This window comes from Cucurbita moschata, unplaced genomic scaffold, assembly GCF_002738365.1.
Source record: "Cucurbita moschata cultivar Rifu unplaced genomic scaffold, Cmos_1.0 Cmo_Scf00005, whole genome shotgun sequence".
NCBI classification, from domain to species: Eukaryota; Viridiplantae; Streptophyta; class Magnoliopsida; order Cucurbitales; family Cucurbitaceae; genus Cucurbita; species Cucurbita moschata.
The window spans coordinates 4,401,501-4,421,838 of NW_019268521.1; the positions used below are offsets into that span (position 1 = coordinate 4,401,501).

General features: G+C 35.2%; 3 protein-coding genes across 5 annotated transcripts in view; 1 reads left to right on the forward strand and 2 right to left on the reverse strand.

Annotated features, from left to right (window-relative positions):
• Positions 1-941: 941 nt before the first annotated feature.
• On the reverse strand, positions 942-4,725 carry LOC111443215 (cryptochrome-1). The gene is made up of 4 exons (XM_023080933.1): positions 4,292-4,725; positions 3,625-3,843; positions 2,378-3,087; positions 942-2,087 (listed from the first exon to the last, which is right to left on the reverse strand). The coding sequence occupies exons 1-4, from the start codon at positions 4,602-4,604 to the stop codon at positions 1,281-1,283; spliced, it is 2,049 nt and encodes a 682-aa protein (XP_022936701.1). The 5' UTR covers positions 4,605-4,725; the 3' UTR covers positions 942-1,280.
• A 5,074-nt stretch (positions 4,726-9,799) lies between these two features.
• On the forward strand, positions 9,800-15,238 carry LOC111443035 (aspartate aminotransferase, cytoplasmic). Its single transcript, XM_023080640.1, has 12 exons — positions 9,800-10,100; positions 10,754-10,825; positions 10,982-11,043; positions 11,122-11,205; positions 11,324-11,423; positions 11,518-11,638; positions 11,899-12,062; positions 12,171-12,308; positions 12,730-12,851; positions 13,015-13,109; positions 14,195-14,315; positions 14,960-15,238. Exons 1-12 carry the CDS (start codon positions 9,882-9,884, stop codon positions 15,042-15,044), a joined length of 1,383 nt encoding a protein of 460 aa, XP_022936408.1. The 5' UTR covers positions 9,800-9,881; the 3' UTR covers positions 15,045-15,238.
• Positions 15,239-15,270: 32 nt separating this feature from the next.
• The window catches only part of LOC111443034 (transcription factor MYB3R-1-like), an 8,203-nt gene continuing 3,135 nt past the window's right edge, over positions 15,271-20,338 (reverse strand). Inside the window, exons 4-13 of one of the 3 annotated variants that reach the window (XM_023080638.1) lie at positions 20,123-20,180; positions 19,720-19,814; positions 19,495-19,598; positions 19,140-19,268; positions 17,342-18,911; positions 17,108-17,311; positions 16,643-16,941; positions 16,446-16,566; positions 16,156-16,338; positions 15,271-15,483 (exon numbers count right to left, since the gene is read on the reverse strand). In XM_023080638.1, the coding sequence (XP_022936406.1) occupies positions 15,367-15,483; positions 16,156-16,338; positions 16,446-16,566; positions 16,643-16,941; positions 17,108-17,311; positions 17,342-18,911; positions 19,140-19,268; positions 19,495-19,598; positions 19,720-19,814; positions 20,123-20,180 (2,880 nt within the window). In that variant the 3' untranslated portion in view covers positions 15,271-15,366. Of the gene's footprint in view, positions 15,484-16,155; positions 16,339-16,445; positions 16,567-16,642; positions 16,942-17,107; positions 18,912-19,139; positions 19,269-19,494; positions 19,599-19,719; positions 19,815-20,122; positions 20,181-20,338 lie in introns of all 3 variants that reach the window. The other 2 variants (XM_023080639.1, XM_023080637.1) reach the window with 2 other exon arrangements.

The window sequence follows — 20,338 nt, forward strand, 5'->3', positions numbered from 1 at the left end:
TGAGCAAATAATCAAAAGGGCGTGAGAAAGGGATAATTGACCAAATGGTCGGTTGAGCGAGTCAAGCTTGAGCCACAATCTTTTGGTTGATTCAAAAATCTGAAAATTAAAGTCATTTCATATCTATTATGTCGGTCAATTTCCATGACCTTACCACCAAAACTCTAATATGGCGGTCGGTCAATTTCTTATTACAACATTTTCGATTATAGAATTCAACTTGAAGTGTCAAAAAGCTACTTTCTCTTTTTAGTCTAGGCGGTGTAAAAGAGGCTCGCGAACTTGTTATGGAAGGTGGCAAGGGCTGGAGATAAATCGAAAGGCGTTTTCTGGTCTCCTTAAAGAGGCTCGAGGACTTGTTAAGAATAGAAGAAGCATCTGACTCTTCATATAAGTCCCACTTAGCTCGGGGATATAGCTCAACTGGTAGAGCTCAACTCCTACCGTTAGATCGTTGCAATTATGATTTGAATGTCTTATCTTAATTATGTTTAAAGTTGGTAGAAATTAAACAAAGCAAGAAAATAAAATAAAATATCCATAATTGCTTGAAAGTGGCTCAAAAAGTTATGATTTTTTAGGTAATTTAAGCGTTGACTTTCTTTGGTGGTCCCAAAATGGAATCCAATGAGCACATTGTGGAGTTCATTGGATGCGCTTCTTTTCAAAGGTTTTATTATTATTATTATTATTAAAAAAATTGCAAAACAGCTCAACAAAATTGATTAATAAAATTAACAATTTAAAATTTTGGATTAATTTATATTTTAAAGAAATTATTTTAAAATTTAATTTGTGCGGAAATAAAGCATTTTATAATTATATATAATTATCTAATAAACATAATCCTTAAATAATTATGTAATAAACACATAAAATGGTAGTTTGCATTTACCTTAGCTTCTTTTCCAAGAGAGAAAGAGTTATAGGCATCTGATCTTAAAAGGCAAGCAAGATAGAGAAATATTTCCATAGCTTAAGAATAAGCTTACAAGAATCCGGGCTAGTCGCAAACCTGAGTTTATTCAAAGACGACGATGACAACTATGACGACAATCACTATTTCAATTCTCTACGCTCGTGTTACAGCTACACAAATTACAATCTTCACTATACAGCATAGCAAGACATATGATACAACCGTGATAACGGGAAGAGCGGGAGGGAGACGATCATCGGCAGATGAACTGCTTCTATCAGTTAGTCGGTATCGTACCAAGCTACCAACTACTCATGGTGGGATTTGGCCATTGGAGAAATGACTAATGATTCACAAGTTGTTACCCAGTCTGAGATAGCCGCCTCCAGTTAATTATTTGATGACTCTGTTGATGCCCTTGCAAGAACGAAGAGCTTGTTCCGATGCCATTTTCTTCGACCACAAACTGCTCGGTGTAACTCGAACTCGGTGGAGACCAAACAGGCACCACACCTCCGTCTCTCTCTCGTCTAACATCGCTACTGGAATAGGACTCTGCAGTGGAATCTTCAGCAGCAGTTCGTAGGCCGATACCTGGGGTATAGGGAAGTCGAGTCTGCGTTGGATCGTTTGGCCGAACTCTTGGGTTCACTACATTTCTGGTTAGCTCTTGGTTTAAATTTGCATTTATAGGTACTTCTGCTCTACCATCTTCTGCTGTACTTTGAATGTTCAAAGAAGGTTCATCTCCTAATCTCACCGAACTCGTCATGCTTGGGACCATCTGATCCTCGTAGCACCGAATTGTATGAGCGTTCATCCTTGCAGGCTCAACGTCCTCCTCCTCCATTGTTATTTCTTGAGGAAATGCAATTGGGATCGACTCGGAAGAGTCCCCAAGTCCCTCTTCAGTTCCATTCTCGATCGCAGCCCTTGAAGCTGCTTCTTGTTGCCACATCTCCGACAGCGCTTCTTCCAACCTCGCTTTAGCTGCATCCAGCCCTACGATGGGAAGAGGGTAGTTCGATCCAAGCTCGATCCCAGCAGCTTGGAGTACGTACTCCGGTGCATTCCATGGATGATGAATCCATTCAGTGGGCAATCTAGAAAGTTCAGGAAGCCATCTCCGGACGTATTCTCCATACGGGTCGCATTTATAACCCTCAAGCTGCAAAAAACCAACTACCATTTCAGACAGTTACATCCAGAAACACATGTAATCTAAGAGAAAAAGTTGTCGTTTTGGCATGTACTCCTTCCCTTGAGCTCGGAGATACAATTCTCCATACTCCGACCCGTCGTACTCAATAAAATAAGACCATTTAAAAAAAAAATCATGTCTAAAACCCTCAATAAGAAACCTTTTTGAACAAGCACGAAGTTGGAAGATATTAGATTTTAGATAAATTCAGAGGACAAACGTGTTTATTTGAGGAAGAACTCGAAAAGTGTGTGCACCTGCGGGTTGTCGATACGATCAAATTCACGACTATCAGGAAGAGTGCCAGATATGTATTGCCAACCAAGAGCATCACTCTCGAGGTCGGCATCCAAGAGAGTATCCCAGAAATACTTCATTCCCCATCTCCAAGGAAGCTGCAGAACCTTGACAAAGAAACTCGAAACTACGACTCGGATCCGATCGTGCAGCCACCCTGTAGCCCACAATTCTCTCATACCAGCATCCACTAATGGATAACCAGTCCTTCCTTGCCTCCATGCTTTAAAATAGCCTTCATCCACAACCCAAGGGAAGAATTTAAGATGCCCAAGAAGAGGCCTTTCATGACTGTACGGATGGTTGAAACTCATGTATCTGGAATACTCTCTGAGCCCTATAGACTTGAGAAACAAGTTGACACTCTCTTCGCCAGCCTCGTTCCCTTCGTTCGCCCATAAAACCTGCTTCATTCGAACGAGATGAAACACTTTTCTCACGCTTACCTCTCCGAAATGTAAGTGAGGAGACAGAAATGAGGTCGTTGCACTATCGGCCTTCCTTCGGTTCTTTGAGTACTCGATTAACGGTCCATTGATGAACGTGGTCAAAGCCTTGTCCGCGTTGCTCCATCCAGGAGACCATGCTCGGGCAAGAAGCGCGTTGCTTCCCTTCTCCGATTCGTCTTCAAATACCAATGTGTCACATGGGCACCTCCTAGATGCATCACCTGAAGGAGCAAACACAATATTTAGAGTGAAGCTTTAAGACCGACGACATTATCTGATCGGTAACTCTTAACAATAGACAATATTTAGACCGATGATGTTCTCGAAATCTATACTATGCTTACGCACCAACGTAATAATAAGCCAGAACGAGCCACCTAAAAGATGTAACAAATGAAACTACTTTCTTATTAATCGAGCCATAGGCCGTAATGACACAACAAAGAGCGTAAAGTTACGTTGGGGAAAGGTAATCGTCTCGATTTTCCACCGATAACATGGAACCAACTATGCAACTTTGTGGTACACAAAACACATTTGATATATTACAACATAGAATGAAATAATCAGTTTTCTGTAACTCTTCAAACCTCACAGCATAGACTGAAATCAATTGAGCGTTTTCTCTTACGAAAAAACGTCACGAAGAACAAACAAACACGACAACTGGAGAGTTACCGATCAATCGTATATTCGATAAGAACAGAAAAATTGAAGTAAACACAAGACTTGTTAAACTAAATTATAGAAAAAGCAACCTGAAATTATTCTCTTAGGTGGGAGAAGTGGTGCCTCTGGATCACAAGGCATGCTGAGACATCTCTCCCAGAAACCAGCAAAGGTGGTAAATGGATTGCCATTGGCGTCCTTAACGTCCCATGGTTCGTACAGTAAATCGGCATTGTACGACCTCACGCCGATACCTTGAGCAGATAACACCTCCTTCGCTCGATGATCCCGAACGAGCGATAAAGGATCTGACAAACAAATTTGCTTTCATAAGATATGTATTTCCAAATCATTATCAAGACATCAAAGGAAACTCCATAAGATGCCAATTCTACATGGAAATTATTCGCATCAGAACCATTTAAGGACCTTCCCTCTTTCCAATTCTATGAAATTCTCGAACGATTACGATTTATACCAATAATAAGCAGATTTCGTCCACTAATTAATAGCAATTTACAAGCAGAAGAACAAAAATGAAACGGACGAACGCAGCCAAGAACAATCATACACTGAGCAGAAACTTCATAATTCCAGAACACAGAGAAATCAATTCCAGAAAAAAACTGATAGTAACAATCTCCGATTACTGTACACAATAATCTTAAATAAACAAACAAACAAGAAGACGAGAGAAATTAAAGAACCGATTCAAATAGAGATTTGAAATTGAAGCGAAGAACAGGAAGAACAGACCGTATAAGTGATTGAAGAAGAGCTGAGAAGCACCAGTAGCTTTAACGACGTCGAGCAAAGCAGAAATGGTGTTGGTGGATCTCTTAGTGACAAGAAAAGTACCGAGACTTCTAAGAGAGGAATCGAGAAGAGCCAAGCTCTGTTTGAGCCACCATCGCGAGACTCTGCCGGGATAGTAGTGACCTTCTTCCTCCGGTGCCCAGATGAAGACGGCAACGACGGCGCCGGACCTGACGGCGGCGGTAAGAGCAGGGTTATCTTCAACCCTGAGATCTCTTCTGAACCAAACTATGCTGCAACCGCCACCTGACATCTCACAGAATAAAAGCACGGAACCAACACTCCAGAAAACACGTACCGCCCTTTTTCTGTCACTCACCAATGAACCATATCCATCCTCCGCCTCTCTCTCCTCCTCTGAGACTCTCACCTTTCTTTCTTTTTTTTAATTATTTATTTACCTTATTTTTCCCCCTGCCTTTTTCGCACGTGCGAAAGGGATTAACATACAAATCTATTTGAATCGATGTCTGGTCATACTTGTCAATATAATACTATATTTTATGAATTTAAAATATAAAATTTTAATATAATTTTAATTTGGATATCATAGTTTTTAATTAATATAAAATTTTGATGTATAAATAACAAATGAAACTATACCATATGAATAATTTTATCGATTAAATGTAATAAACATTTAAAATAAATAAAATAGAAATAGAAATTCAATAAAAAAAAATTATAAATAAATATTAATATAATTGAATATAAGCCCAACTCGAGCTCAGACTTTGATCAACCCAACCCAACTCCATAGGTTGGGCGATAAGCTTAGCCGTTAAAAGTCGAGATAGCTCGATCTATACCTAAAGAATATCTTCGACCTGTGAACTTCAAATTAATGAATCGAATTTAATTCTTCATTTTTTGAGTCAGTTTGAATGAGAATATATTAAAATAAATTTAATTATTTTATTAGCTAAACTATACCTATTACAACATATAAATATTTTTAAAAATAAAATATAAAATTACGAATATTCATATTTAATATGATTTAATATATTTTTTTTTTATATGTATTTAAAAGGGTGAGGGAATTGTGTAGGGTGGGGTTGAATGAAATGAATCTAAAAAATTTCAAAATATTTGTATGAAAATAAATAGAGGAAAAAAAAAAGCTATGAAAAGGAAAGAGAGAGAAATGGAAGGAAGTGGACTGATTGATAGAGTAGGGACTATATACAGCAAATTGATGCCCAAATTCTAGCCATAGACTTTTCTTTTATTTTTTTTCTTTCAGATTTTTATTTGTATTTCCTCTTATCCTCAGCAAAATAAATAAATAAATAAATAAATAAATAAATAAAAATCCCGCCCACGTCCCTAGTTCCTTCTATCGAGTCACGGATAGATCATTATTCAAACCTTAAACTTTAATAGAATTAATACCGCTTAACTATGTTGAAAATTATTTTTTCTTATTTATTTTAAAGGGTAGAAATGTAAATTTAATAAATCAATTTTAATATTTTAACTTCTTAATTTTGATATAATTAGTTTTGATTAAAAAAAAATAATAAATATTTTAAATACCAAGAGCATAACCTTATCATAATTAAAATTAAGAGTTTAATTTTGTTAATTTATAAATTAATTAAATGCATACATTTAATTTTAGAAGTTTGTTAATAATTTAATTTTTGTTTTGCCCTATTAAAATCATAACAAGCTTCTAATTAAATTAAATGTTTTTTTTTCTCATTTTAAGAGTTTAATTATTGTTTTTTTTTTCATTTTAGGTATTTAATTATTGATTTTTTATTTACATTATAGGAATTTGCATACTAAAATACATAAATGTAATAGGTGCATTTTAGAAATTTTTTTACTCAAAACTTATTTACTACACTTTATTTAATTTTTAAAATGCATCGAAATTAAATTAAATGGGTTTAAAGATTAAATTTGTACCCTCGTACGAATTCCTTAAATCAGTGGATGTGGACTTTCATCCAACATTTTCCTTTAATTGAGGCTCGACTCTTTTTCTTTTGGAGTCTTAGTTATTTTTTTACTATATCTTCGAGGAGCCTCCACTCCATTTTCTTTTGGAGTCTTTTGTTCGACATTTGAGGGTTCTATTGACATGGCTAAGTTTAGAGCATGACTCTGATACCATGTTAGATGAACACGACTCTCCAATAGTATGATATTGTCCACTTTAAACATAAGCTCTCATGACTTTGCTTTGGGCTTTCCGAGAGTAAAGCTATAATAAAAAAAATTTATGTTATTATTCAAAATAAAATTAAGAATTTTAAAGCGTATACAAAACATTTTTAAAATTCAAACATCTATTAAATATAAAAATTGAAATTGAAAAATTCAATTATTAGACCCATTTTAAAATTAATTAATCAATTAAAGAGTGCTCGTAAGATTCCACACACAAACCCACAAAATCTACTGTCTATAAAGAAGTACTGTCGATACTAGGTTAGTAGTACACCAAATGTTGTCGACTCCTTTGCCTTTGAACACTTTTAAAAGGAATCTGTGACGAAAATAAGGATTTAAAAAATAAAAATAAAAAATAAAAAACTAAACATTTGGTGGGGATGAACATGAACCTAAGTGAAAAAGTCCTCTCCCACTCCACAAAATCGTACCTCTTTGTCTCCTTAAAACACAGAAAATCGTCCCATAAATAATTAATAATCATAAAAGTGTTTCATTTTCTATTTTTTTTAAATTATATATATATATTTTTTAATTTTTTAAATATTTGAATTTATAATTCTGGATTAGTTTTTAAGAATATTAGTAGAAATTAGATAATAAAAAACAAATAATATGATTTAAAATAAATAATAGTGTGCTTGAGAGCCTTTGCCTGAATCCAAAAGCCATTTTTGGGAGACAAAATTTGATTGGTGTGACTCCATAACAACGCTGTTGTTAAGTGCGTGAAATAAAGTCATATCTATAAAGGGGCACGACATGTCGTCCAGATAATAAGCACTGAATCTCCTCTGTCTCGTTTGGAAGCCGACGTCCCACGTGTCCATCCATATACCTCCTCGCATTCTTGCCTTCTCCAACGCATCCTTCCCTCCAATGTTTCAAAATTATGGTTTAATCATCCATTAGTGAATAATTATAGTGTTTTTATTTTTATTTTTTAACGTAATAATTTAATCCTAATAATATTTTACGCGGCAGGAATTAATGACCAAATTGTTAAATATTGAACTTTGGTACTAATTTATTTTGTTTGAAATCATAAATTATAAATTTAATTTATATATATATATATATATATGTATGTATATATTAATGAATTTACTAAAATTCGAAATTAAAAATTTTAAATTTTATTAGACATAAAATTCAATTAAAATATTAACACAACATCTACTTCTTAAAAGAGTGAATAGATATGAAAATATTATTAAAACAATACAGTTAAGAATTGAAAATATTATTACCCAAAGAAACAATATAGCGTTAAAAATGTAAAATAGAATTGAGATTGAATGTTCAATCTTTATTGTTATTCACAGCGTTTATATAGGATACAAGCTATCATCTAATACCTAATATTAACTGATTACTAATATATAAGATATATTCTATAACTAATATATTCTCCGAATTACGAATATCTTAACTAATTCAAACTACATAAGTTGCACTAAATTTTGATATAATATTCGTTTTCCTTCTTTCCTGCTGTTCCCTTTGCCCGCCCGGCCAAGCGCACCCGATTGTCCTAGAGCTACTTGCCATTGCAACTATTGTTCTCGTAGCGGAGAAGAAGTTGTAGGGTTTACCATTGGTAAAGGTGTCATGCGTGAGCCACGACTTCTTTCTTCTCCTTACACTATCAAAATTTTGAATAGAATTTTGTCGTTGAAATTTAAATTTTTGAGACTAAATTGACACAAATTCGATGGAAAATTGTGGATAACCAAAGAAAATGCGGATAGAATTGTGAAAGTGATAGGTTGGTTACAAACATAAACGGAATAGATAGGGTTTCTTATTTTTCTTTGTGCAATTACGTTTCTTCTTGGCGTAGAGGAAAAGCTGTTATTTTTTAATATATATATATTAGAATTAAAATTTAAAAGTACTGAAAATATGCAAATAACTAAAAAAAACTATATATTATAATATATTAAGCTCATACTTCCAAATTTAGAAAAATTAATTAATTTTAGAAAAATGATTGCGAGACTATTAAAATATATAACATAACATATTATAAGCTTAGTTTATTTTAATAATTAAAAAAAGTCAACATAAAAGTTCCATTGACATATATATTATACGAGTACATTATATTTTGAAATAAGCTATAATTAAAAATGTCAATTCTTAATATCAAAGTATAAAAAATAAAATATAAAAAACAAAATATTTAATATACAAAAATATGAACAGAATAATTGTAGGGCGGGGACAAAAACAACCCTTCCGTGCCATCGCAGGCGTCCGTGCTTGAGCCACGTGGGAGTGCTCGAGAAACGTGCCAACGGAAATTAGTCCTAATCCATTTCGTGCACCTGAATGCCACGTGCGAAACATGGGTTGCAATGACCTCTGTCTCCCTCGGCATGCGTGCCAACAAAACATTACCGCCATGCATGCCACGTGTCACATCGTTTACTTCTCCATTGTATATATGTTAAAAAAATTAAATAATAACAATAACTTGGAACTCTCTTTAAAATAGCCCTAAAAAAATATAAAAAATAATTTTATCGTTCATTTTAAATAGAAATAGTTAATATTTCATTTTAATTTATTTTTTTCTATTAAATTTTCAAGAGTTTCACGGATACTCTTAATTTTAAAAAATAAAAATTCAAAAATACGTTTACAGTTAATACAAAATTTAAAAAATACTCGTGATATCATTGGTAGATAATTTAGAGGTTTCATTAGACAGTTTTTATCCATATATTTATAGTAATAATTTTTTTAAATAAATATAAAAGGGTTAATTAAAATTTTATAGGTATTTTAAAATCTAGTATTAAGGGTAAAAGTATTTTTAAATTTGTTGAGGGTATTAACGAACGTTTTAAAGGTTGAAAGGTATTTTTGAAACAGAGTACTAGCGGTTTTAATCTAAAATTAATAATATTTTTTATTTTTAATTTGAATATTATTGAAATTTTTCGAAATTTATGAGCTACTTATTAATTTAGGATTTTAAAAATAAATTTTTTCAATATATTTTTATGGTATTATATATATATATATGTATATATTCGGGAAATAAAATAAAAAGTATTAAAAAAGAGTTGTTACACGCGTGGTTGGAGGGATAGGCTGATAAATTTGGTTTTTTTTTTTTCAAAAATAAATTTAATTACATTTATTTCCTTTTTATAGTAATAATCAGAAAAGTGTATCGGTGGGACGGTTCTGGAATGAAAGCCTCGTCTTGGACTACGTATAAAAGGGAAAGTCGAACTGTGAAAATTAAAACAGCGCCAAAGTAAGAAAAAGAGGGAAAAAGAGTAAATCAAGGAAGAAAAAGGAAAAAGTAAAAAGGGAATTGAGAGCACGCGAGATGCGCCCCTTGTTTGACGTTCAACACACTGCTATTTCCGGTAGTTCGACTTCAAATAGTGATCCAACCGATCGAAGAATTAACGCTCTCGTTAGGCATCTGGTTCAATCGTCTTCATCCGCTATGGCTGATTCACTCTCTGCTTCTGCTACTTCCTCGGTGCAAAGTGATTCGGTTTTCGCTCATGTTGTTCGTGCTCCTGAAGATCCTATTCTCGGAGTAATCTCTCTCTCTCTCTCTCTATCGCTATGTCTTTTGATCAATCGCTGTAGGTTTTTCTTTCCTTGATTTGCCTATTAATCTGCTTTAGAGTTGCATTGTTTTGTTTGCTTGCCGACAAGTTCAGAGGATTTCGTTTTCGTTTTTTTTCCTTCTGTTCTCGTGTTGTTAATTTTAATTTTTTTGCGTCTGATTCTAACTTGTCTGTTTCTATTTTACCGTATATTATGGAAATGAACTATGTCGAGCTTTTGGATCCTCGTGATCGGGAGTTTTTTCTTGGCTGGTTGTGGATCGTGATCGTGGCTATGTGTTTTCCTAATTTTTCTAGTTGACGGTTGTTTCCGATGTCATTTTGTAGTCTTTTGGAAATTGTTCCGCTTATCAGCTGTTTATTATGGCTTTAGAAACGCTGATGGATCATTTTAGGGAATAGAATGACTATCGGACAAAAAACTGCTTGCCTGTTTTTATTTATTGCATATTTACACATTTGCGTCTATCTATCTGATGTTTTGATGACTGTCGGACAAAAAGCTTCTCGCCTATGTTTATTCGTTGCATATTTACGAATTTTGCGTCTATCTATCCGATGTTCTGGAGGAAGTTTTACTAATATATGTCAATTATTGTGTTGAACTTGGAATTGATAGGTGACTGTTGCTTTCAACAAAGATCCAAGCCCGAACAAGTTGAATCTGGGCGTCGGTGCTTATAGGACAGAGGTACGTATCTGTTGCTTTAATTCGCGATGTTGTTAATCTATTTTGGTGTTAAAAATAGTCGGGCTTGATTATACTATCTTATCGCTGTTAAGATGTCTAAGCGGTTCGTTTGTCTATTTAGAAATTTTCTAATCTTGTGGTATTTCGATATGATAGGAAGGAAAACCACTTGTCTTGAACGTTGTCAGAAAAGCAGAGCATCAGCTTGTTAATGATAGGTAATTTTCTTGATTATTCTCTTAAGAATCTTACTTAATGTAGATATATGTTGAGGTTCTATTCTTAATGATCTGCAGTTCACGAGTTAAGGAGTATCTTCCGATTGTTGGATTGGCAGAGTTTAATAAACAGAGCGCTAAGCTTATTTTCGGCGCCGACAGGTAAGCTATACCAAATTTTATTTACTAGTTGTTGCCTTTTATATTTGGTTGCTTATACTCACATCCGCATCCTTCGTTCAATAGTTTTCTTTTAGATCTAATTCTAACTTTTATATAGCCCTGCTATTCTTGAGAACCGTGTCACAACTGTTCAATGCTTGTCTGGTACTGGATCATTGAGAGTCGGTGGTGAATTTTTGGCAAGACATTATCACGAGGTGTGGAATGTTTAGGTGTCCATTATCGTACTTATTAGGCTTTACTTGTACATGGTAATAGCGCTCTCATGATTCCTTTTTTCTTGTTTTCCAGCGGCTAATATACATTCCCCTGCCAACATGGGGAAACCATCCCAAAGTTTTTACTCTGGCTGGTCTGTCAGTAAAAACTTATCGATATTATGATCCCTCTACACGAGGGTTGGATTTTCAAGGTTCGAACTCGTACTCTATTTTAACTGTTTAACGCATCTTTTTTGGTTCTACCTCCATAATGAGTTCCAATGTGTTTTATCTATAATGGAAGTTGTGCCGCAATTAAATTATTCTGAACTTGTATAGTCTTCGACACTGCAGTGCCCCTGGCATTCTATGTAGGAGTGATTTAAGATGATTTGTTACGGAAACTTATGATGTTGTGTATGTTAGTACCTTATTATTACTTACCATTGGGTTGGACAATTTAATGTCACAGGCCTCTTGGAAGATCTTGGTTCTGCTCCATCTGGAGCCATAGTACTGCTTCATGCATGTGCTCATAACCCAACTGGTGTCGATCCAACCCTTGAACAATGGGATCAGATCAGGAAGTTGATGAGATCAAAACAGCTTTTACCTTTCTTTGACAGTGCTTACCAGGTAGAGAGGTCTACATAGTAAAAAAATGAGAAATGACTTGCATGTCAGGAACTTAATAAGACAATCTTGCTGTTTAAGTTTCTGATATTTTTGCCTTTTATGATCCAGGGTTTTGCCAGTGGAAGTCTGGATGCGGATGCACAACCTGTACGCTTATTTGTTGCCGATGGAGGTGAATGTTTTGTAGCCCAGAGTTACGCAAAGAATTTGGGTCTCTATGGTGAACGTGTTGGCGCTTTAAGCATTGTAAGATTTTTGGAAGAATATTCTTACTAGTGATTCATTGGGATGTCATATAACAGCATACCTTAACTGATTGAATCATTGGTTAATTGAGTCTGTGGGATTAAAATCTTTTTTGTTTAATATAGTACTAAGGAAAAGGTTGACTTCGCATTTCTAAGAGAAAATGAAAAAGTTATCCTTCCCTTCAACTTGGATACATATATAATAACCCTTGTAGCATCGCCTTTGTATTATTATTAACAAAAAAAAAAAAAAAATGTTAACTAAATTGGTAAGGATACAATTTAGAATGGTATTATTACTATTGATGAACATTTTCTTCTTTAAAAAAATATTTTTAGCATGAAGATGGATGGGATGGGGTCTGAGCTGGTATTTCAGCTTCACTGCCTTGATCTTACGCTTTGTAACTGTCGCACAGGTCTGCAAGAATGCTGATGTTGCGAGCAGGGTAGAGAGCCAGCTGAAACTAGTGATAAGGCCCATGTACTCAAACCCACCCATTCATGGGGCATCCATTGTCGCTACAATCCTGAAGGACAGGTAATAATTAAAACTTCTCATATGCCCGTAACAGAGATTGGGAAGGTGAACATACATATATGCAAGATGCTCACCTAGACTTTCTTTTCAATCCTGAGAACTTGTATGGAACCGATTTAACTGTTCGTGCATCATGAAATTATTTTCTTTGTTTCAACGTTAGGGATTTGTTCAATGAATGGACTATTGAGTTGAAGGCCATGGCAGACCGTATTATTAGCATGCGCCAGCAACTTTTTGACGCCTTGAGTGCTCGAGGTTAGTGTTCTTGTTCTTATTATTCATTCTCCCGATATCACTGCTGATATTACGTGGTTCTTTTAGTATTCTCGTTCTGAGTGCTTAGTAGCCTCTTTGCTATCAGTTTTGTTCAAAGGCTAAGGTGGATGATAAGAGTATTCTAATTTGAGTTCTAACCCAAAATCTATCTTAATCGTGTCATGTCTAATGTAGTTTTCGAAGTCAAATAAATTAATATACTCCAAAATAAAATTCATCTTAAAAGTTAAAGAATAATGTTAATTTGTTCATCATCCCACCATACTCTAATTTTGTAATGAAGGAGAAATACAAAGATTATCAGTTAAGAACTAGAACAGTAGTGATGAATTGCAGCTCATCCAAAATTGAAGGTTGTTTATTTGAACCCTCGTCTTTGACTAAACTGTAGTCGCATCCAAAATTGATGGTTGTTTTTTTGAACCTTCATATTGATCGAGGCTAATAATCTCGACCCCTTTAAGTTTAGTATATTTGGACCCTTGTCTTTAACTAAACTGTATTCCCATCCAAAATCGATGGTTGTTTTTTTTGAACCTTCATATTGATCGAGGCTAATAATCTCGACCTCTTAACTTTAGTTTATTTGTATCCTCGTCTTTAACTAAATTGTAAATGGAGTAGGGTAGATTTTTTTTTTATTGTTCCTTCACCATATAAAATATAGGTGCTTGATTTAGTTTTTACCTTTGATCCATTTTATCTATTATGATTCATTTAGTACATGTCAAATCTAGGAAGCTCGTTTTAGACTCGTTAGAAAATTGGCTACGATGGGTGAATGATTAAGGAGGGGCATCTGGGGCCCCGGCCTTGTGTATTGATGTGACAGCGATGGTTTTTTCTCGTCAATCTGTTGTGGTTGTAGTGAGAGAACAGGGATTGTTCATTTTGGAGAATTTAAAATATTGTAGAAGATACAATATAATCAATCAAGATTTATTTATCCTATTTAAACATATGCGAAATAATTAGTTGCTAATTTATTTTGGATGAATTGGAGCATATTTTATGAGAGATGGGTTTGTTGTGTGGGAGTGTTATTCACCGTCCATGTGTGGCAGGTACACCTGGTGAGTGGAGTCACATCATCAAACAGATTGGAATGTTTACATTTACAGGATTGAACTCGGAACAAGTTAGCTTCATGACCAAAGAATATCACATTTACATGACCTCTGATGGGTAAGGAACCATCTTATCTTTGCTTTAATATCCCTTTATTTTCCCCAAAATGCCCAATCATTCACGTATGCTATCACCGGAATTTAGTTTCTGTAGTGTTTTCGTTTGAAAATGTTCAAAATTTTCATTTTAAAAAATGAGAAACATTAGATGCTATTAGTAATCATTTATGTTTTTCCAAATTTTGAATTGTTAAAGATAAAAAGATCGCAATTCTTTTAACCCAATAGTTTAGTAAATGAATTTTGAGATGTCTATTAGTCTCTGAGCTTTTTAACTTTCTAAAATTCTCTGATTTACTGAAAGGCTAAATTGAATTTATTAAACACTTTTAAATTTTACTTTTAAATTTGTAACTTTTGTATGTGTTGAATGAGCTTTCTGAAATCTAAAAAAGCGTTGAAAGATGTCTTTACCCTCACTTTTGCGTTTGGAATTTTGATACGACTTTTGCCTTTCCAATTTGTGTGTAATTGGTCGCGATTTAAAAATTTTATTATAGATTTGAACATTTATCAAACATGAAATTGATTTTTTTGCGCTGTATTTTCTTGCTATTTCACAAATTAAATAAAACCAGCACAGAAAAATTGAAGTGAAAAAATAAATAACAAAACATTTATACATCTGTCATATATGTGCAGGAGAATCAGCATGGCAGGTTTGAGCTCGAGGACCGTCCCACACCTTGCCGATGCAATCCACGCAGCCGTGACCCGTGTCGTCTAATTTTGTACGCAACACTCATTTTATACTTTTCACATTTGCTCAGTTTTTACCCTTAAAAATAAAAATTGTTACTTCCCTCACCGGAAGAGAGACACTTTTTAACTCAGTTTTGTAATATTTTGAGCTATCAGGGCTCATCATACGCCTTAATAAGGCTCTTCATTATAGTTGATGGTATCAGTTCAGACGGGTAATCTAGAATTACAAGTAAAGCACATTTTTTATCTCTCTCTAACAAAGAGAGGCAAATAGTATTTTCCTTTCGACATTGATGGAAAAAGAAAAAATAGAAGGAAAAAATGCCGAGTTGGGGTGTTGGTGGCTACCTGGAGGCTTGGAGAAGATGAGGAGGGGAGGTCGCAGCTGTAGTTTTCACACACTCTGTCTCTGCTTTCCCCGGAGAGCCGCATTCGCTGAAGTCAAGCACCCGACACTCGGCCTGAAAAATGAAATCGTACAAGCTTACAGTAATCTCATTTTCGTAGGCCGAGATAACCGACCAACCAACCAAAAACAAGTCAATTGACCTACTTTTCTAATAAAAATCTGCCTTCAAAATGATTAAACCTGCTCTTTCGACTCTGTTAGAGATAATTATTTAGTTTATGTTCTGTAAAATTAAACTACCAAATGTTTCCGACTTTGTTGCCGATTTTTAAAAAATAATTTCAAGAACCAAGCAGAATTTTTGATAACCAACCCAAGTAGCTGTTAAAATATTTATTTTGCTTTTGACATTTGGCTTGAATTCACAATTGTTTTTTTAAAGATGCTTGATTCTCATTTTGAACACAAGTAAAAGCTTGTTAAGATGTAATGTACAAGTCAATTGACACACACATGCTATAAAAAATCCAGATTTCAAATCATTAATTTTGCTTCCTTTAATTTTTAAGATCCAGAAAATGGTTAAAATAGTTAAATTGCAAATTAGAGGTAGACAATGATTTAAAAAGTAATTTTATGAGGTTTATCAAAAATATTAATTTTCGGTCAGTAATTTGCTTTTAGTCTGCCTTGAATTTGAAGAAATGTAAAAAAAAAGTTTCTTTTTTCCTGAAAACTTGATGTGAGGGAGGTTGAAGAAGGGAAAAGTTGGAGAGAATCATACCAGAAGAGTTTCATCACAACGGAGATGCTTCATGCTCGTTCCCTTGAGTAGTGTCTCTGGAGTTTCATTGCCCAACACCTCATGGGCGTTGGCACATGCAGCTGCCGTTCGCTCGCCTACTTGTTTCATTAACCCAATTGCATCCAAGCTTCTTCCCTTGGGGCTCGAAAAATATCCAATGTCCTATAATAAACACAAATACACAACAATATGACGCAATGGCAAAAAAAGTTCATTTACAAAAACTTCTCATCCAACTGCAAATTAACCCAAACAATCTGAATAATTACCTCGATTGATATTTCCGTATCAATCTTCGGGCCGGGTAGGAAAGAATTGAAGAACCAAGGCGACATCCATGCTGAAGGGGATTCAATACTTCTCTTAAATGGAGTTTCACCAGTTTCAGGTCTAGGACATAGAAAAGCAGAACATAAAGACTGGGAACTCTCCATAATTTAAATGTGTAAAGACTAATGAATCTTACAACGAAGCAATTCCCATGACCGTAATCTGTGGCCGATTAGAATCCATCTTCTCATGGAAAGACGATGAAGTGACGGGGAGTTCGTGCGTCGGTCCATCAGGATAACTCCCACAGATGGTAGGCGGGCTGCTGCAAGGTAGCCCATGAGAATTCCCAGAAGACACCTTTGAAACATCGTCTGCTAGTCTGCTTGGACTGTATTGTTTCTTAATTCCCGTACTTGAACTGAGAGTTTTTTGATCAACAGTGTGGAGTAGCAGGTCATTCGCATCATGTTCAGCCAGGATTCCAGGAGGTACCTACCAACAGTAAAATTATCAGATTAATCGTATAGAAGAAAGAACAGGAAATTTGATTCTAATAGGATGAGCTCAGCATTGAATGTCGGATACCAATAAACTCGATTGTTCGTCCAATACACTCAAGATAGTTTAGCAATAAAAAGATTGCTGAAAAACGACTCACAATTTCAGCTGCGGATTGAACGCATATCATCTCGGTATCAGCAGTCTCTTGTTTCGTATAGTCTTGGGAAGAACTTTTTGGAAAATTATTCTCTGACAGCGTTGCGTTTCGAGATTCATTACCGTCATCTGTCTTCTCTTCTCTCACTTCAAAGGTACAATAAACATTTTCTTTATCTTCAGCAGAATCTTCGATACTCCTTTTTAGGTTAGATGGAGACAGTATAGAAGCTTTATCAGCCACATCATTGAACACAACATCCAAACGTGAAAAGTTTTCTGTCAAACTAGATGTGACGTTGGTTTCCAGCTTTTTGTCAATTCTTCTTTCAGAAAGAGGAGACATTAAATCACGGTGGCGTTTCTTCAAAATGGATGGAGTACTGGTAAAAGTTTTGGCAGCACTTTTCAGTACAGCATCTGGACTAGTATCACGAGATGGTGAATCCCATAATCTGAATGGAGTAACAGAATTTAGAGAAGTCATCATCAACTGGCGTATACCAAGTGGGCTGTACTCCTGCATTTCACTTCCAGATTGTATGAGATCACAGCTGAAAAACGGAACATCTAAACTAGTAAAACGAGGAGGCTCGTAACAAAGAGCACCGGAGTCTTGATGTTCGCCATTTTGTTTTGCTCTTTCATCCGAATGAGAACAAGTACCAGTGACATCTGCTGCTGTAGCGAATGGATTTATACACATTGGTTTTGGCAGCTCTTCTGCTCCACCAGGCTGTTCTTGCATTTCTGGGTTATCTGCAACCTCAAAATAGGAAGACTTGGATGTTCCACCATTATAGGCAAACGCATTCTGTTGGCTAGTTACAAATCCGTGCTCTAGGGTTCCTACAAATAGTTGGTTGGGTCCAGTACCACCTAATAAAATCATGTCATTGTTGACAGAAACCGTGGATGGAATCGGCATGCCGGACTGGTGCACGGAATTTTTTTCCTGCACATCAGTTCCTGAAGAAGGATTATGTATTTGTGAAGCTAAGGCATGGTTATTTTCAACTTTTGGAGTGCTGAACAAGTGAACTGGAACTTTGTAATCACACATTTCTGATACAGAAGAGCCTTCTTTAAGATTACTAGTCAGATCGCATCTGTCACTTTTTGCATCTGAGAATAGGACCCTGCAACACTCATCATCAGATATAAACATGCACTCTGCTTGGGCAGAGGCCGCAGCTCCTTTTATCATTGAAGAAGTTTGAGCAGAACTGGAAGCTCCATGACTTTCACCCATCCTAGTGCCAATTGCTTCAAATTGCGATGCTTCTATACCCAATTGTAACGAAGAGATGTTAGGAAACTCATTCAAATCACATTGGTGCTGTCTATTTGAAGATGTTCTACAATCAGAGACATTTTTCTCTGAAGGTGATAAAGAGTGACCCACTTCTTGACCAAACTCAGCAATGGGACAAGTAATTGCTTCCATAGGAGGGTAATAGGGTTCAGAACTGGATACTGGGCTGATACTTTGCTCCTTTCCCAACTCCAAATCCTCAACTAAATGAAATTCCTTTCTCTTGTGCAGAGTTGCACATGCTGAATCACTCATAAAGCTATCAGCAACTGATGGATCTTGACTGCACACTGAAATCTCCTCTGTATCCATTCCATTTAAGCCACTGTCATTTCCACTACCAAGCACTTTTGAAGATGAAACTGGGAGTTGGTTTGGTTGTCCAGCGGGAATTGGATCTTGAAATTGTGTGAGCAAGCCTGAGGCCACGTAAGAATCCAATTTCTTTTTGACAGAACTGTTCCAGTGGTTTTTTATGGCATTGTCTGTCCTAATGATCATAAAAGCACAAATATAACATCATTCATGATCAAGTGAAAATTTTCCGATTAAAAACTGGAAAGAAATATAGTTCTGGAGAATAAAGCTGCAATGAAAAGAAATCCAAAAAAGTTTAGATGGTAACAACTTTAATCTGAAAAGATTTATAGGAATAAAATAATGCACATGTATAACAACCCGCATAATGCCTCAACTTTAAGCTACATATGGGACATACCTTCCAGGTAAGAACTTCGTTAGCTCTGCCCATCTGTTCCCATAAATTTGATGAGCACGAATTAAAGCTAACTCCTCTTCTTGGGTCCATGCTTCTTTGTTTATATTAGGATTGAGGTGATTGTGCCACCTGAAAAAGAGGAAATAATTTATGTAAAATAATATGGGAAAGACAGCTGAAAGTTTAATAGAACATCGAGTACGAATGCAGGAAAAGTTCAACTTGATGACACCACAATATATAATGGCTTCCAGAAAAGAGACTTTCAACGGGCGGGGTTCATCAAAGGGATAATATGTAGAACAGGAAAATCAAAATCCAAAAAATCAGCAAGAAAATAAATCAATTGTCATACCTTTCTCGGCATTGCTTACCAATACGTCCAGGTAGATGAGTTGCAAATGTAGACCACTTTTTTGGTCCATATTTGTTCACCAGTTCAATGATAATTTCATCCTCCTATATACAATTCACAAGACAAACAAGTAAGTTCAAGTATAATTCCATAAAAATAGCACACTTATATAAAGAGTATGTTGATTAAATTATCGTGATAACTGGAATTTCACAAGCGGACCACCTCTTTAGACCATGGACCCTTGACAAGCTCGGGGTTTAAAACCTTTTGCCACCTATGTAGACATTGTACATCAGTCCGATCCTTGAAACATCCAGCTACAAACAACCATCATAACAAATGAACCAGTGATGCAATAGAAGAACATAGAAGTTCATGCAAAATATAATTTATCATGGCGTATGGCCTCCTTGACAAAGCACAATTAATTAGGTTATCTAATTATCCAGAATAGAATTTGAGTTAAGTATAGTTTACATAAGATAAAGCAAACATGAACTATGTTCCTAGATCACAATCACTGCAGAAATCCTCCACTGTGTTAAGAATGACTCATATGGAGAACATCTTCAGTACAATACAACCTATTCTTGGCCTCTACAATATTTCCACACGCCAATAATACCTATTTTCTTCCAGTTTTTGCCTTTGAAATGATCAACTGCTTGCCGCAAAATTTCATCCTGGATGTGAGTAAAAAAATATTTATCCATCAAACATTTAACTATTGGAACAACAAAATTCATTCAAAATACAATTCTTCATCGTGAGAAAAATAGCGACAATGAAGATGAACCCCCCACCCCAAAAAAAAAAAAAAAAAAAAAAAAAAAAAAAAAAA